At 56.2% G+C, this 16,764-nt stretch overlaps 2 protein-coding genes across 3 annotated transcripts in view; one reads left to right on the top strand and one right to left on the bottom strand.

The window, feature by feature from the left end:
* The window catches only part of ZAN (zonadhesin), a 38,610-nt gene extending 38,317 nt beyond the window's left edge, over window positions 1-293 (top strand). Inside the window, 2 exon segments of the mRNA XM_045048294.1 lie at window positions 71-115; window positions 201-293. Coding sequence (XP_044904229.1) covers window positions 71-115; window position 201 — 46 coding nt within the window. The 3' untranslated portion in view covers window positions 202-293.
* A 2,156-nt stretch (window positions 294-2,449) lies between these two features.
* EPHB4 (EPH receptor B4) overlaps window positions 2,450-16,764 on the bottom strand; it is a 30,996-nt gene continuing 16,681 nt past the window's right edge. For both annotated transcript variants that reach the window (XM_019820518.3, XM_003998497.5), the window contains exons 2-17: window positions 16,612-16,682; window positions 16,139-16,426; window positions 15,038-15,434; window positions 13,913-14,068; window positions 13,395-13,727; window positions 12,964-13,088; window positions 12,409-12,574; window positions 10,525-10,627; window positions 10,249-10,313; window positions 10,017-10,130; window positions 9,682-9,929; window positions 6,087-6,302; window positions 5,660-5,809; window positions 5,059-5,252; window positions 4,696-4,851; window positions 2,450-3,573 (exon numbers count right to left, since the gene is read on the bottom strand). In XM_019820518.3, coding sequence (XP_019676077.1) covers window positions 3,444-3,573; window positions 4,696-4,851; window positions 5,059-5,252; window positions 5,660-5,809; window positions 6,087-6,302; window positions 9,682-9,929; window positions 10,017-10,130; window positions 10,249-10,313; window positions 10,525-10,627; window positions 12,409-12,574; window positions 12,964-13,088; window positions 13,395-13,727; window positions 13,913-14,068; window positions 15,038-15,434; window positions 16,139-16,426; window positions 16,612-16,682 — 2,912 coding nt within the window. In that variant the 3' untranslated portion in view covers window positions 2,450-3,443. The remainder of the gene's footprint in view (window positions 3,574-4,695; window positions 4,852-5,058; window positions 5,253-5,659; window positions 5,810-6,086; window positions 6,303-9,681; window positions 9,930-10,016; window positions 10,131-10,248; window positions 10,314-10,524; window positions 10,628-12,408; window positions 12,575-12,963; window positions 13,089-13,394; window positions 13,728-13,912; window positions 14,069-15,037; window positions 15,435-16,138; window positions 16,427-16,611; window positions 16,683-16,764) is intronic.

The raw sequence follows: 16,764 nt of genomic DNA on the forward strand, positions 1-16,764 counted from the left end.
GCAGGGGTGGGTGGGGACGAGTCCACAGGGGAGTGGGCACTGACCCTCCTCTCTTCCCCACCACTCCCAGGGAGAAAACGCAGAGCCAGAACAGAGAACAGCCTGGCCGATGCTGGTGAGAACCATCCCGGCCCCACAAAACCTTGGCGACTGGGAGCTGAGTCTGCCTCTAACGCGGGGTTTTCTTGCTTTCTCCTCAGATTTCGTTCCAGAGCATGCCCTTAGAGTCCCTCAGTTTTGAGTTGCCCTCAAAAAAGGAGAGAGAAAATTAAAATTTATTTTTGAAATGTGAATTTCCACATGGCTGTGGTGGAGGAAGGGATCTGTGAAGTGGGTCTTGGGGGGGGGGGTGAAATAGGAGGGAGGGACACAAGTGTGCAGGGCTGGGGGGTGGCCAGCGCTGGGTGCTCTGCAAAATGTCCAGAGGGGAGGCGGACTGAGGTCTGACTGTCTCTTGGACAGAGCCGCTTGGCGGTGGGGTGTCCAGCCCTCTGGCTGCTGGGAAATGGGAAAAAAGCCTGCACTTTCCCAGTCTTCCCAGGAACCCAGGTGATCCCGAGGAGGCTGACATTTCCCATGAGGAGATTAAACACGGGGTGGAGGCTAAGGATGGGGAATGTGGCTTTTTTGCCTGTGATCCTCCGGGGAGGCCCCTCGCTTCTGCGCACATCCATTTCCCAAGAGGGCCTAGGGGTTACTCTGGCAACTGCTGGTGAGGTCTAGGGGCTGAGGCGTTCGGAGCCCCATCCCAGCAGCTGAGGCCAGCTCTCCTTAGCCTGAAGCCAAAGGGCTCACATTCTGACCCCTCCCCCAGGGTCTCGGGCCTCCCGACGACGACGGGGCAGGTCACTGCTTGGGGATGGGGCCTGGAACATCCTGCTTGGGCGCCAAGAGGGAAAGGAAGGCTGCCAATTGGGGTGGGGAGGCCAGGACGTGAGACCCCAAGGGACAGGGGATGCCAGAGCAGGCAGGACACTGGGTTCTACAAAGGAACCCTTCCTCTGTGCTTATTTTCTGAGGACCCTTGCAGCCACCCTCGTGTAAGGAATGGAGATCCCACCTGGTTGGGGAAGGGCCCGGGGAGGGAGGGATGGCCCCTGACCCGGCTGGCTGGGGGGAGCAGCTCTCACTCGAGCTGGGCATGGCAGGGGTGCTCAGGGGGTTCCGCGAGTGAGCTGGCTGCACTTTGGCTCGGGCATCACGGGGTTCCCTGCTGCACACCCCGCCCCCACCCGAACTCCCTTCACGGCATCTTTGACCTTTTGCCTGTTTTTCGCCTGTGCCCTGTCCCCTTGACCTCTGCCCCTCCCCTCAACAACTAAGGTCACCTTATCTAGCCCGGATGTCTGGTTGGGAGGGGAAAGGGGTGGCCTGGGCCGGCATCCTCCCAGATAGACCACGTCCTTCTGGACCCACGCGCCCTCCATCCTTAGCAGGATGGAGTCCCTCCCATACCTCTTGAGTGTACAAAACAGGAGTGATGGGTCATCAAGGGAGTGGACAGAGGATTCCAGAGCATTAGGGACGCTAGAAGACGCTGGGACAGGTAGGAAATCACAGACGGGATCGCCACCTGAGGCCACCTGGGCAGGGAAGGGCAGAAACTGCGATTTGGGGTTCCGCACAGACCCCAACACAACAGGGGCCACCGGAGATGCAGAAGTAGCAAGGCTGGCCCCTGCAGGTGTCCCTGAGGGTGGGCAGATTGGGAGCAAAGGAACAAAAGAGGGCAACAAGGGCTCGCAGGGGTTTGACCCCATCCCCATCTTCCTGTTTGGAAGTTGGGGGAAGACATTCAGGTGGTTTTCCCCTCCCCTTCGGAAGAGCCTGGGAGAACCTGCCCGGGCAGCATCTTGAAAGGGGGAATTGTCTTCCCAAGGACTCAGCCCAGGGTGTGTGTGTGTGTGTGTGTGTGTGTGTGTGTCTGTGTGTGTACCCGTGGGGGGTCCACATCCCTCACTCCAGCTCTGCCCCTCCCCCACAGCCCATGCAGACTTTTCCCCCATTGCCTCTAAACCAACCCCAGCTGCCAACATCTGGCCCACATCTGTCTCCTTCATCTAACTGGACCCCCACCCCAGCCAATGCCCCCCTATACCCCTTCAGGGGGCTGCGGGGCAGGGCTACAAGCTCAAGGCCTCCCTGGGTGAGGCCCCCTACCAGGGCTGGGGAACCAGGACAGGGGAGGGAGGGGCAGCCCCACCCCGGAGGTGCCCCAGGCTCTTGGCAGAACCATCTGGAGCCGTTAGAAGCAGCTGCCAATGACTCATCTCCCACTGCCCCCACCCCACCACCTCAGACACACCCTGGGGCCCGAGAACCAAGCCTGAAGCCCCCTGCAGCCCCCCACAGCCCTGTCTCCAGACCTCCGACCACTCTTCCATACCCAGGCCGTACTCTCCGCGGAAACCTGGCCCATCCCCCATCCCCAATCACCCCCAGAACTGCACAGTTTCCCAGTTTCTTTTATTTATACAAAAAAAAAATTGTTTTAAATATAATTTAAGATCCCCTCCAAGCACCGGTGTCTGTCTCTGGTTTCCACCACCACCTCACCCCTCCCACACCCCCTCATGGACACAGCTTGGGGGTACTTGGGGGCAGGGAAGTGTCTGGGAGTTGTGGTGCGACCAAGGCATTGTTCCGGAAACAGACACAGCGATGAGGCCCTGTTTCACCCTGGGCAAAGGAGGCAATAATGAAACGGGCCCCTCCAACACAAAAGGTAATGACAAGGACGGTGGAAGAACAAACAACAACAAAAAACAACAAAATAAGGGCGGGGGGAATAAGGCCAAAATAAAAAATAAAACTCAAAAACCTTCAATATGAAGGCAGCAGATGGGGGAGGACCATTTACAAGGGAAAACTGAGTTCGGGGAAGACAGCAGCAAGGTTGGGACATCCAAGTCCAATGATTTTGTCACTGGGCCACGACACCCCTTCCCGCCTCCGGCCACGATGCGGCGCTCTCCACTCCCGAGCTCCCAGGCTAGTCACCCTCTTCTCTTTGGTCTGCAGGGCAGTGCAGTGGCCCTTCGAGGTGAAGGGGGGGCGGTACGTGGGGCCCTAACTGGGGATCAGAGGGAGGTTGTGGGGATCGTGCCCAACCACTCCTGGGAAGTTGGCAGATTATAAGCGCTTCCTTTCCCTCTGGTCACACCCAATCCCGAGGGAAGGGCTCCCGCACCCTTGGCATAGGGTTCCCCGCCTGGGGGGCGGGGGGACATGTGATTTCTACTCTCATATGGCAGAATCCTCAAATCCTGTCTCCAAATTGCCAGCTCCCCACCCCCATGGGTTCAAAGTGCAATCCAGTGGGGCCTAGGTATGATGGCCTCTTGGGTCCCCATCCGACTCTGTCCCAGGAAGAAGGGGAGCGGTGTCCCCAGCTGGGAGTTCCTGCCGCTCCAGAGCAGTGGGGCCAGGCAAGCAGGTGCAGGTCAGTACTGGGGGGCTGGTGCTCCCGACCCACCCGGGGCTCCAGGCTTGGCCTGGGACTTCATGTGCTGGACACTGGCCAGGATTTTCTTCTGGTGTCCCGCCAGAGTGACTCCAATTCGGAGCAGGTCCCTGGGGAAGAAGGGAGAGCTAGGTGAGGCCATAGGGCTCCCAGGGAGGCTCTCTTAGTTCCAGACACCTTGTCTTGCCTCAGGACTGTCAGCCAATCAGGAAGGCCAGCAAGGGAGGGGCACGTCAATAGTTGCCAATAGTTGCCGGCAATTTCCGGAGGATTTAAGAGCGGGGCCTCAGTCCTTCTGCACAGCCGCAGTAGAGGGTGGGGTAGGTAGCTGAGCAGGGCTGGCTGGTGGGAGGTTGTGGGGGCCACAGGTTGGGGCTCCAGCAAGGATTAGGAAAAGGCAGAGAATCAGCGAAGGGGAGGAATGAAAGAGGGAAAAACGCGCAAAATGAGGTTGGGGGAAGGGGCTGCACAGATTGCTTTAGAGGAGAAAAGAGAAGTCAGAAGAAAAGGTCAGAGAGAGAGGAAGAGCGGGTGGGGAGGAAGGGGGAGGGGCGAACACGAGCTGCCCCCCCCCCCCCCCATCCTGAGGCCTGGAGCCTGAGATAAGGGAGAATAGCAGAGGTGGGAAATAGAGAGCACGAGTCTCTTGGACAATCAGGGAGCAGGGGGGTCCATGACCTGCCCTGCGGGGAGACTGCCTCCCACCCCCTGGTTCCTAGATTTCTCTTCCTTCCACGTGTTATTCAAACCTGGCCTGAGAAAAGAGCCTGGGAGGGAAATGGGAAGGCAGAAAGGTGGAGCGCCAGAGGGGCCGACGGGGGAACAAAGTGAGAGGCAAGTGAGAGGCGTTGGAACCATAAAACTATTTAACATTAAAGCTGGAAAGGATCTCCAAAACCTAGTCCAACCCTCTCCTTTTATGGGTGGGGAAAACAGCCAGAGTTGTCACTGTTAATGTGAGAGCAGAGCCCGGAATGTAGATACACAAGGATAGATATCTATGGTGCGGCAGGGCCATGGGGTGGCGCAAAGGGGTGAGCTGGGCAATGCCAGCCTGGGAGATTCTGTGGGGTCTCAGCCCCCAGAGCTGTTACTGCTTGTTTTGGTGGGGGTGATGGTGGTGGAGACTCTTGCTAACAGGGTTTGCACCAGGAATCTCCCCCAAAGGTCCCTGCTAAACCTGGTCCCCAGGTACCCCTCAGCCACCACCTCCAGCTTCTGCCACGACTTACTCAGCGGAGATCTGGCTGACCAGTTCGAAGGAGCCAAAGCCAGCGGCTGCGAAACTTTCTTCGTATCTTCCCATCTTGATGGCTCGAAGCCACTCACCCACAGAGCCGAAAGCTGAGTAGTGAGGCTGCCGCTGATCCAGGAGTGGGTGCGAGGCCCTGGGAGGCAAGGATGGGGAGGGGCGCGCTGAGCTCCAGGGCTACATCAGGTGGAGACTCTGGGCCCAGCCTTGGAGAAGCAGGCAGGGACAATCCCACAAACCACCAGAGGGACAGATACTTCTGAGGAGGAAGGGTGGGGGGGGGGGGGTGGCTCTCAGGTGGTGGCAGAGTGTGGGAAGGAAGCCCGCTATCTGGGATCCTCACCCGCCATTCTCCCTGGCCACGATTTTGAGACTGGCTGGGTTCCGGATCATCTTGTCGAGGGCGCTGACCACCTGGGGGAAGCGGGGCCGTGCGTTCCGGTCCTTCTGCCAACAGTCCAGCATGAGCTGGTGCAGGGAGGTGGGGCAGTCTGGGGGCGGGGGCAGCCGGTAGTCCTGTTCAATGGCATTGATCACCTGGAAGGACAGGTAGGAGCACTGGGTGAGGGTCTCCCAGGAACACTGGGGTGCCAAAGGACTCCCAGAAAATGGGGACTTAGCAGATGCCGGGAGAGGTGCCATAGCCCCTGAGAATGGCAGATTTGGGGCGGGGGTCCTCCTGGCCGGGGCTGAAGCTGGCGGTGGCTTGAAGCCCCAGTGGCTCTTGGGCCGTGATCTAGATGAGTAACTTCCCAACCCTGCCCTCCTCTGTGTCCTTCTGTGACCAGACGTGCTGTATCAAAGTCTTGGATACAAAGATCAACTCTACTCTGTGCCACCCTCAAGGACAACAGCGATTAACTCTTTGGGGACCCCAGTCCCCAACCCATATCCCAGGCGAGAGAACATTTCAGGTAAGCTTGGTAGGACTATGGGACACTTACATCCTGATTGCTCATGTCCCAGTATGGACGTTCCCCAAATGACATGACCTCCCACATCACAATTCCGTAGCTCCAGGCATCACTGGCAGATGTGAATTTCCGGAAGGCGATGGCCTCAGGGGCTGTCCATCTGATGGGAATCTTTCCCCCCTAAAGATGAGGAGGGAAAAGGTTGGCTGAGGGACTCACAGGACCCAGGCATTTGGCCCCCTGCATTTGCCTTCCCCCAGGCCTCCTTTCTTTCTGGGACTCAGACACATAGCTCAACTCTGTTCTTTTCCTGGACACCGGAAGTCGGGTTCCCTAAGTTGACCGCCCCCTCCATGGTCTGCGCCTACATCCTGACCCTGAACTGGAGCTGCCAGTGCCTCCCATCTTTCCACCTGGCCCTGAGAACCTCGTTCATACGCAGGTCCCCCAGCCTCACCAAAGAGCTCGTGTAGGTGGGGTCAGAAGAGTTCTCCTCCAGGAAGCGGGAAAGCCCGAAGTCGGAAACCTTGCAGACAAGGTTGCTGTTGACCAGGATGTTACGGGCAGCCAGGTCTCGGTGGACGTAGCTCATCTCAGCCAGGTACCGCATGCCTGAGGCGATGCCCCGCAACATGCCCACCAGCTGGATGACGGTGAACTGCCCGTCGTTCAGCTGGAGACCAGACGAGGGAGAGGGCACCATCAGGCCAGCGCACCTGCCATCCCCCCTTCCTTCTGCTGACCTCCCAGGTAAGCCCTCCTCCTTCCCAGGTAAGCCCTCCTCTTTTCTCTTACTCTGAGCTCTCTCAGCTCTCACTACAGTAACCTGACATGATGTTCAAGATTATACGATTATTTTTAACTTTTCTTTGATTTAGGGGCGCCTGGATGGCTTAGTCGGTTAAGCGTCAGACCCCAGCTCAAGTCACGATCTCACAGTTCGTGGGTTTGAGCCCCACGTTGGGCCCTGTGCTGACAGCTGAGAGCCTGGAGCCTGCTTCAGATTCTGTGTCTCCCTTTCTCTCTGCCCCTTCCTTGCTCGTGCTCTGTCTCTCTCTTCCTCTCAAAATCATAAACATTATTAAAAAAAAAACAAAAAAAATCATTTTCTTCTGTTTAGCCTAAGGCAGGGCTTTATATCCAGGGAGTATCAACAAATCCTTTTAATCTAGTACTTTTTTTTTTTTCAGTTTTTAATGTTTATTTTTTTATTAAAAAAATTTTTTTAACATTTATTTATTGTTGAGAGACAGAGAGAGACAGAGTGCGAGCAGGGGAGGGGCAGAGAGAGGGAAACACAGAATCCGAACCAAGTTCCAGGCTCTGAGCTGTCAGCACAGAGCCCGACGTAGGGCTTGAACCCATGAGCCGTGAGATCATGACCCGAGCTGAAGTTGGAGGCTCAACCGACTGAGCCACCCAGGAGCCCCTAATTTTTTCCTTATTTCTGACACAACTCTTTTCCCCCCATTTTTAAGTAGGCTCCGCACCCAGGACAGAGCCCAGTGCAGGGCTTGAACTCAGGATCCTGAGATCAAGACCTGGGCTGAGATCAAGAGTCAGATACTTAACTGATTAAGCAGCCCAGGCGCCCCTAGTATGTTCTTTTTATTTGGAGGCAACAGAGTGGCGACAGTTGAGGTGTGCCCTAAACTACCTGTCTACAGGTGCAGATGCACTTGTGCTGACCCAAAGAAAGCTTGCTCAGCCCTCTTGGACCAGCTGTGTGTAGCCTGCAACACGGCAGTGAAAAACTGGGTGCGATCAATGAACACGGTGCCAAAGCCAAGACCTAAAGCCTGACCTTGACCTTTACAGAGTCTGCTCTCACCGGATCAGCCAAACAGTTACAGTGGACAAATCCCATCCTCTGGATTCAGCAAGCACGCAGGGGACCCTTGGCAGCCATGCAGGGCCAGGGCCAGAGTCCAAACCCTGAATTCTGAACCCTCCTCTAAGCCTGCTCCTGTCCCACACCTCAAAACTCAGCTTGCAGAAATGCCGCTGGCCAGATGCTTGGGGCAGACGCCAGGGTTCTCTGCGATTCCTCTCTTCCTCACCTGCCACTTACAATCCATCAGCGGGTTCTGCTGGCCCTGCCTCCAAACCACGTCCGAATCCAGCCACTTCTCCCCAACCTGCTGCAACTGCCGTGCCCCAAAGGATTGCGAGTCTCCCCACTGGCTCTTGGCTCATGCCCCCCAGCACACCAAAGGGAGCTCCTAAAATCACCTCTCTTGCCGAAATCCCTCCAAAGGCTTCCCCTTGAACTTCTAATCAAATCCAAACTCCTTACTAAGGCCATGAGGCCCACGTGCTTCTCCTCCATCTGCTCCTGGCTGGCTCTCTCTCATCTACCCAAATGTCAGCCCAAATGTCCTCTCTTCTTCTTCTTCATTTTTAAATGTAATCTCTACACCCAACGTGGAGCTTAAACTCACAACCTCGAGATCAAGAGTCGCATGCTCCACCGACTGAGCCAGCCAGGCACCCCAAATGTCATCTCTTCTAAAATAGACCCTCCCTGGGGCGCCTGGGTGGCGCAGTCGGTTAAGCGTCCGACTTCAGCCAGGTCACGATCTCGCGGTCCGTGAGTTCGAGCCCGCGTCAGGCTCTGGGCTGATGGCTCAGAGCCTGGAGCCTGTTTCCGATTCTGTGTCTCCCTCTCTCTCTACCCCTCCTCCGTTCATGCTCTGTCTCTCTCTGTCCCAAAAATAAATAAACGTTGAAAAAAAAAAAATTAAAATAGACCCTCCCTCCCTCTCTTGGCAACAAGACCTTTGTATGGTACCAAGGAACAGAAGCCTGTGTCCACAAGGAAGGGTCAGGCCGCCATCACACTACCCCAAGGCCTGCCTCAGCATCTCTCCTGATGAGAGCCAGAGAGCCTGTCTCTGGATGGGGTGTCATGTGAGGTACACAGCACCCCCGATGGAGGCTGGCCACACATATTTACTTTTGAACTTATCAGAACATTAAATCTATCTTCTCTTAAAGGAAGTGGAGAAACAATGACCCCATAGGGAAGAAGCTGATAAATCCAGAAGGTGAGACATTCAAAGGAATAAGAGGCCCAGCTTTTCAGAATGTCAGTGTGTCTCACAACAAAGAACGGTCCTGGATTTAGAAGAAGCTCAAAAAAATAACCACCAGGAAAAACAAAACACAACAAAACGAACAAACAAACAAAACCACTAAGTGCCATGCTTGAACTAGATCCTGGTTTGGAGGAACCAGGAGGAAGGAGACATCTGGGGGACAACTAGGGAAATGTGAATATTGACTGGGTACCGGATGATCCCGAGGAAGCATCATAATTCTGTTAAATGCAATATCTTGCTCTGTAGGAAAATGCGTTTTTTCCCCCCAAAAAGATGTAAAGTTAAAAAATAAAATAAAATCCAGTGAAGCCTGTTAAAGTGATGAAAATTAAAAGAAACTCTTCCCCATCATCTCAAGTCACTTTTCCAAATGATCTGTATTTAATTTTTTTTTTTTTTTTTTTTTTTAGAGTGACAGAAAGTGGGAGGGGAGAGGGACAAAGGGAGAGAGAATCTTAAGCAGGCTCCATCCACAGAACCCCACTCGGGGCTTGATCCCACAACCCTGGGATCATGACCTCAGCTAAAAATCAAGAATCGGACGCTCAACCGACTGAGCCACCCTGGCGCCCCCAAAATATCTGTATTCCAAAAAATTTGTTTACTTGTTAATTTCCAGTCTCCTCGATTATACTGTCAAGGGCAGAGATGTTCATGGCTTTATTCCCAGGACCTAGGACAGTGGCTGATGTGCCAGGTGGCACTCAGGAAATAATTGTCAAAAGGACAAATGACCATCCTTCCAAATCTTGGGGTCAGCTCGCCCCACCGAGACGCCATTGCCACTCACAGCCGAAGGAAAGGCCAGTCCCAGGAATTCAAGCTGTCCCGAAGGGAGAACAAAGGGCAGAGGAGGTGTGATGTGCACCCCACGATCTACCTTGGTTCTGAGCTCCTTGGCTGTGCTGGGGGAGTGAGGGGGGTGCGGGAGGCTGGGGGCAGAAGGCTCACCCGTAGGAAGGAGTCCAGGGCGCCGTTCTCCATGAACTCGGTGAGGATCATGACAGGCACGCTGTTGGTGACCACGCCCTCCAGGCGGATGATGTTGGGGTGCTCGAACTGGCCCATGATGGAGGCCTCACTTAGGAACTCCCGCCGCTGCCTCTCCGTGTAGCCCCCTTTCAGGGTCTTGATGGCCACACAGCTCTCTTTCTTCCCTGGGGCCTTGAGCCGCCCCCGACACACCTCGCCAAACTCGCCTTCAGGAAGGACGCTGAGGGTCAGCCCTCCTCTGCCCACCATCTGGCCCTCCTTTTCCTCCCACAGGCGCCCAGCCTTCCTCTCACCTGCGCCAATCACCTCCTCAATCTTGACATAGGAGACATCGATCTCTTTTGCAAACTCTCTTACAGCCTCATTAGGGTCTTCGTAAGTGAAGGGGTCAATGTAGACCTTAGTACCTGAGGGATCACACAGGCCCCGTTAACCGAGAAGCAGCTTCCCGTGCACTCAGATGCCTGGGTTCTCGGCTCACAGCTCTGCCCCCAGTCCTGCTTCTTTCAGGACACGCCTACCCACCGTGCCCGATGAGATACTGTCCGTGTTTGTCTGAGTATTCAGCTTCTCTCCCGCTGCTCTGCTTCCTGTGGCCAATGGGAAAGAAAAGGTAAACTGAATCCCACATCTGTGCGTTCCCAAAGGGACAGGACCGGGGGGAGGAGGAGCGGGGATGAGAGAAGCTTCCAAGAGAAAACAAGTATCCTGGGGCGTTGAGGGAGGTTTGCCTGGAGCGAGTGGGCAGGTGGACAGCTACACGGGCCTTCCCAAGGGCCTCCAGGTGCCCAGAGCCCTCACCTGAGGCACAGGACGGCGATGACGATGACCACCAAGACCAGCACCACACCCACGACCGCCGTGCCTGCGATCAGGGCCAGCTGCTCCCGCCAGCTCTCATTCTCTGGGGGAGGAAAAACTGGTGATCAAGAGAAGCCGACGGCCCCTGGGGACCCCACACCAGCCGCAAGGCACGAGCTGTGTTCCCTCGCGAACAGGCCCCCAGCAGGGTGGGGGGTACGGGGAAGGCGGAGGAGGCGCAGGGTCCGGGAAGCACAGTGGTTTTCGGACTGTTTTCCACAGGTGGGGGCCCCTCCCAAGTCCCTCAGGGCAAGGGAGGAAGTTTCCAGACCTAGTTGCGGCAAGAGCAGTTTGATTTTGTTCAGTTATAGATACTGGTGATCACAGAAAGTCCCCAAGGGCTAAAAATGAAAAGGTTTGTAGCCAAAAAAGTGGAAGTAACCCAGATGTCCATCAACAGATGAATGGATATATAAAACATGCTGTAGCCATACAATGGAATATTTTTCAGCCATAAACAGCACTGATACACGCTATAATATGGGTGAATCTCGAAAACACTCTCCTAGAGGTGCCTAGGTGGTTGAAGGGCTCAGTCGGTTGAGCATCTGACTCCTGATTTTGGCTTAGGTCATGATCTCAGGGTCATGGGATTGAGCTCCACGTCAGGCTCCAGTGTGGAGCCTGCTTGTGATTCTCTCTCCCCGTCTCTCCACACCCCCCCTTCTCTCTCCCAAGATAAACTTGAAAAAAAGAAAAAAAAGAAAACATTGTCCTGAGTGAAGGATGAAGCCAGTCTCCAAAGGCCACAGAATGCACGGTTCCTGTTTGTATGAAATGTCCAGAATAAGTAAATCCACAGGGACAGAAAGTAAATTAGTGTTTGCACTAATTGCACAGGGACAGAAAGTAAATTAGTGGCTGGGGGTGACTAAAGGGCTATAGTATCTCTCTTTGGATGCTGAAAGGTTCTAAAATTAATTGTGATGGTCACACAACACTGAATATACTAAAAGCCACCGAACTGTACACTCTAAGGGGGTGAATTGCATGGCATGTGAGTCCCAGCTCAATTAAACTGTCAAATGAAAAGGCTCAGAAAGCTACTGGGCCAAGCATAGTAAATTTTTTTTTCTTTACATTTATTTATTTTTGAGAGACAGAGTGAGACAAACCTCGAGCGGGGGAGGGGCAGAGAGAGAGGGAGACACAGAATCTGAAGCAAACTCCAGGCTCTGAGCAAGCATTCAGCACAGAGCCCGAAGCAGGGCTCGAACCCATGAACCGTGAGATCACGACCTAAGCCGAAGTCAGATGCTCAAATGTCACCCAGGGGCCCCCCGGGACCAAGCATATTAAAATGAATAGGTATGGGGTGCCTGGGTGGCTCAGTCGGTTAAGGGTCTGACTCTTGATTTTGGCTCAGGTCATGATCTCATGGTTTGGGAGTTTGAGCCCGGCATAGGGCCCTGCGCTGACAGCGGGAGCCTGATTGGGATTCTCTCTCTGCCCCTCCCTTGCTCGTGTGCTCACTCTCTTTCTCAAAATAAACAAACATGAAAAATGAATAAATAAAAATGAACAGGTGTCACCTCAGTTAATCCTTGGAGCCCTGTGAGAGAGGCCTCAGGATATTTCCACTTTAGGGGGAGGAGAGAGATGGGACTTAAGGAAGGGTCAGGCTTCTGCCGAAAGTCACACAGCCGGAAAGCCACTGAGCAGGTCTCCCCTCCCAGCTATACGTTTTGGTTTCTGCAGCCTATGCTCTCCTCTCCTCACTAGGCCAAAACGCCTTGTGGTTGAAAGAGGAGCATGGGAACGTGACTTTGGGGGTCCTCCGAGGGCACGGGCAAGGCCCGCCCATGCCCTGCTCCCCAGGCTCACCGTCCAGCTGTGTTTGGCTGTGGTGCTCCTGGCCGAAGGGCCCGTAGCCGGCCTCGGAGCGCGCCCGCACCTGGACCAGGTAGCTGGCTCCCCGTTTCAGTCCCCGCAGCTCCGCCCGGTTTTCAGACGTCTTCAGGAACCGCACGCTGCTGGGGCCCTCTGTGCCCTGCCCGAGAGAAGGGGCTGGCTGTAAACCCCCGCCCCCCGCCATGTTTCCACTGCTCTTCCCACCTCTCCCTCCCTGCCCTGAGCCTCCCCCATCATTGCATCTTGGTTCCCCTGTGCGGCAAGAGGGACCTCAGAGCTCATTGATGTATCCACTGTGCTGGGTAGCATTTAATCCTTGCAGCCATTCTGTGGGGTTGGTACCTGTAATTGACTTACAATGGAGTTATTAAACTCAGAGAGGCCAAGGGGCTGGCCCAAGGTCACACGGCTAGTACTCAGCAGAGCTAGAATTCAAATGCCTATTGGATGCCTGTAATTGAGGTGTCCCAGTCCCCAGACACGTCCCCCTGCTCACCCCAAACCCCCAGGGGCAGGTCCTGCTCTCACCTTCTCGTGGTACTTGACCTCGTAGTCCAGCACGGCTCCGCTGGGCGCCCGGGGAACAGCCCAGGCCAGGCTCAGGCTGCTGGGTGATGACCTCGTCACCCGGATGTCGGACACTGGGGGCGGTACTGTGAGGGAGAGGACAGGGTAGGGTATTTGCTCGTGACAGGTCTGTTCCCCGTCTTTCCAACCCTGCCTCTGCTGGCTACACCTGTGTCGGTCCTCCAGCTGTTCCAGGAGTTGCCTCTGACTCTCTCTGCCCCGTCCTGAAAGCCTGCCTGCCTCGGCACCGTTTTTCACTCGCTGTGTCTGCCTCTTGCCCTGCAAGCCCTGACTTTCCACGCTTCCCGGCGGCCTCACTGCCCCACCACCGACTTTTGCCCTTTCAGGCCTTGGGGCCAGCTGCGTCCCTTCCAGCCGGCTCGAAGTCTCACCCTCACGGTCAGTGGTGACATTCACAGCCTCAAACGGGACAGGTCCGGTGGCTAAGGAGGACACCCCATTCGAGGCGGTGACCTCGAACGTATAGGTGAAGTCAGGACGCAGCCCACGAATCGCCACCCAGGGCTCCACAAGGTCCCGGGGGCCAGGGTCGAAGGTCAGGTCTCCTCCGCAGGGTGTGCAGGACCCCCCAGGGCGGCACTCCCGGCAGCGCAGGGCATACGTGAGGTCATCTCGGCCCCCGGACTCGAGGGGGGCGCTCCACTCCAGGCGCAGGGAGGAGCCATTCAGCCGGGGAACCACACTTCTCGGAGCAGAGGGCGGCGCTGTGGGACACCAGGGAGTCAGGCTGACCCGCTCAGCAGAGAGGGGCAGTGGGGCACGCAGGCAGCCTCGTGACTTCTTGTCTTGGCTGGGCACCAGCAGGCCAGGGCCAAGAGGAGGAAGGCCGGAGAGGCTGGGGGCTGGGGTGAGTGTCCACCCGCCGCCCCAGGGGTGACTGGTCACTTACTGGTACAGGGCGCACCCCGGGAGTCTGTGAGGGCCCGGAAGTACCCAACGCGGCACTGGCAGACGGGCGAGCCAATGGTGTTGGAGTGGCTGTTGGCTGGACACGACTGGCAGGACCCCTCCCCATTTAAGGGCTTGAAGGTGCCTTGGGCACAGGCTGAGAGAGAGACAGCGTTCATCAGAAACATTCAGCTGCTCTTAAAGTTGCGTGGAGGGCACACAGGGAGCAGCCAGGGAAGAGCTCAGAAACTTCGCCTCTAAGAGGAGAAGGGGACCCTCCCTCCAGATCAGAGTTTCTGACCTTTGTTAACCTCGACACCCCCTACAAATACCCTCTGGCAGTCTGGTGAAACCACAGACCGCTGCTCAGAATTATGTTTTTAAACGCACACCACTAAATACACCGGATCACAACAGAGACCAAGTAAACTGAAATACGATGATCAAAACATGAGAAAAACAAGTTTGTGCCACAGGAATGAATGTGTTTTCTTTATTTACAAGGTAGAGTGGCAGGCCCGATGGCCACTGGAATACTGAAGCCCCGATGGGCAAAAAAATGCAGCTAGGACATTCCTGAATCTTCTGGAACGGGCTGGGAAAATAGCTGTGATTCGAAAGGTGTGCAAGTCTCAGGTCCTGCTGTGACTGCTGGGCCCTGTCACTGTCAGAGGCCAACTGCAGGTGGAAGTGAGTGACAGTAAGGTCATTTTCTTTTCCACAGAAGTTCCCAGATCCCTTATGTTCAACCTACAAAACCTGAGTTTTGCACGCATGCGCTAGAGAAAAATAGCTAAGTGAGAATTCAGTCTCAGTAAATTAGAGGAAACCATAATGAACAGGAAACAGAGACCACGATGCCTTTGTCCTCAGAGCCCAACAAGGTACCCTCGTCCTGCGGTCAGCCCTGCGTCCCTCACCCCTCATCCAGGAAAGAATTGGGGACATAGTTAGGAGAAAGGGTGTGAAAGAGCTCAGAACTATGCTGGGGGCTCTGTAAACAGGCCCTGTGAGTGCCCTTGAGAACAGAGAAATGTTCAAAATGGAAATTGGAGTGGGTCCAAGAGCGGGGTATGGGCGAGCTGCATGGGTGGGCAAGCTTTACGGAGAAGACGCTGGGCCTCACCTCGGCACTTGGTATTCCCCTCGGCGGCCTCGAACCCTGGGGCACAGCTGCAGCCCGTGACCGGCTGCTCGGCCCACTGGCCATCCTCCCGGCAATAGAGGCTGGGGCTGGGGCCAGGGGTGGGGACGGCGTCAGCCACACAGCTCCCCGCCACGGGCACCACAAGCTCCCGAGGCACAGTCTCCGGGAAGCGGGTGAGGTTCACGGTCAGCTGGGCGCACTTCTTGTAGAAGAGGTGCAGGGACAGCAGGGCCATGCAGGCACCCTGGTCCTGGAAGGCCAGATAGAAGCCAGCCTTGGTGAGTGGGCCCAGACGCAGCGTCTTCACGTTCACCTTCCCGGTTGCCTCAGCCCCAGGGCGCTTCCGGGTCAGGTGCTCAGCAGCCACTGTGTCCACCTGCCAGGAGCAGGGAGAGACTCATTGCCAACTGTCCTCCGCTCCCTGAGGGCCTGGGGGACTATTTTCTTCTTCCCAGCTCACCCTCTCCCTGACCACCTCCGTTCCTGTTCCAGAACATTCTCTCCACTTGCCTGCAGGCCCCAATATTACCCATTAATGCTTGCTGAGCTCCTATGATGCGTCCAGCCTCTGTCCTGCACCCCCCCTTTCTCTTCACTCACTCACCCTACAGACATTTATCAACACCTGCTCTATGACAGGCCCCTGGACTCGGAGCCGAGGAAACAGGAACGAAGGAAACAGAGAAGTTAAAAGCATGATGAGATCTGTAGCTGGCGGGAGACCCCAGGGCAAAGGCGTCCCGGGGGAGCTGAAGCTTGCAAGGCAAGTAGGAATCGGATGGAAGGCGCAGAAAGGAGTCTCTGAAGGGCAAGGTGTACTCGGAGAAGGTGGGAAGTGGCAGAGGTGGTCTAGACGACCCCCCCCCCCGCACCGGGGGTCCTGGGGGCAGCTCAACTACACGTGACTGCTCCACCCAGTCAACCACCTTCTTCCCTCTCCAGGCTGCAGCATCCTGCTTCCAGGCCCCAGCGCCCCCGCAATCCCCCAGGGCCTCGGAAGCTCAGCCATTGCCCCTGGACCACAACGGGCCTGCCGCAGTCCCACACTGGCCGGCGGCTGGGTCCCGGGCGCCCGGGTACCTTGATGTAGGGGTTCTCCATCCAGGCTGGCGTGAAGGCTGTGGCCGTGTCAGCATCGCTCTCAAAGTAGAAGACAGTGAAGGTCTCCTTGCAGGAGCGCCCGGCCCGGGTCAGGGACAGGCACTCGAGCATGGTGAAGCGAAGCGTGGCATACACATGGACAGCTCCCCGGCGCGGGACCCAGCCGGTGCGCAGCCAGTGGGCCAGGCCCGGGGCCCGCTGTACATCGCACACCTCGTAGGTCCGAACGCTGTGCTGCTCTTCATCCAGGCCGCTCAGCTCCTCCCACTGTGGGGAGAGTGGGGGGAATCAGCTTGGGGGCTGCTTGGGGGGGTGTCTGTGATAAAGCAAGGAGGGGCTCAGGCTGCTGTGATCTGGGGGCTGGCGGCATGGGAAGCAGGCCAGCACAGGTACCTCTTGTCCCTCCTCCTTCGGTGTCCCTCCAAGCCCCAGCTCCTGGGTCTGCCTCCTACCTGCCCCTCCACCTGAGGGAACGTGACCCACTTCAGGTCTGCAGTTTCCAGTTTCGTGTTCAGCAGGGTCTCTAAGACAGACAGACAGACAGACAGACAGACAGACGGTCAGCACTGGGGGAGACACCAGGGAGACCAGATCCCTGGGAACTG

This window comes from Felis catus, chromosome E3, assembly GCF_018350175.1.
Source record: "Felis catus isolate Fca126 chromosome E3, F.catus_Fca126_mat1.0, whole genome shotgun sequence".
Taxonomy (NCBI): domain Eukaryota; kingdom Metazoa; phylum Chordata; class Mammalia; order Carnivora; family Felidae; genus Felis; species Felis catus.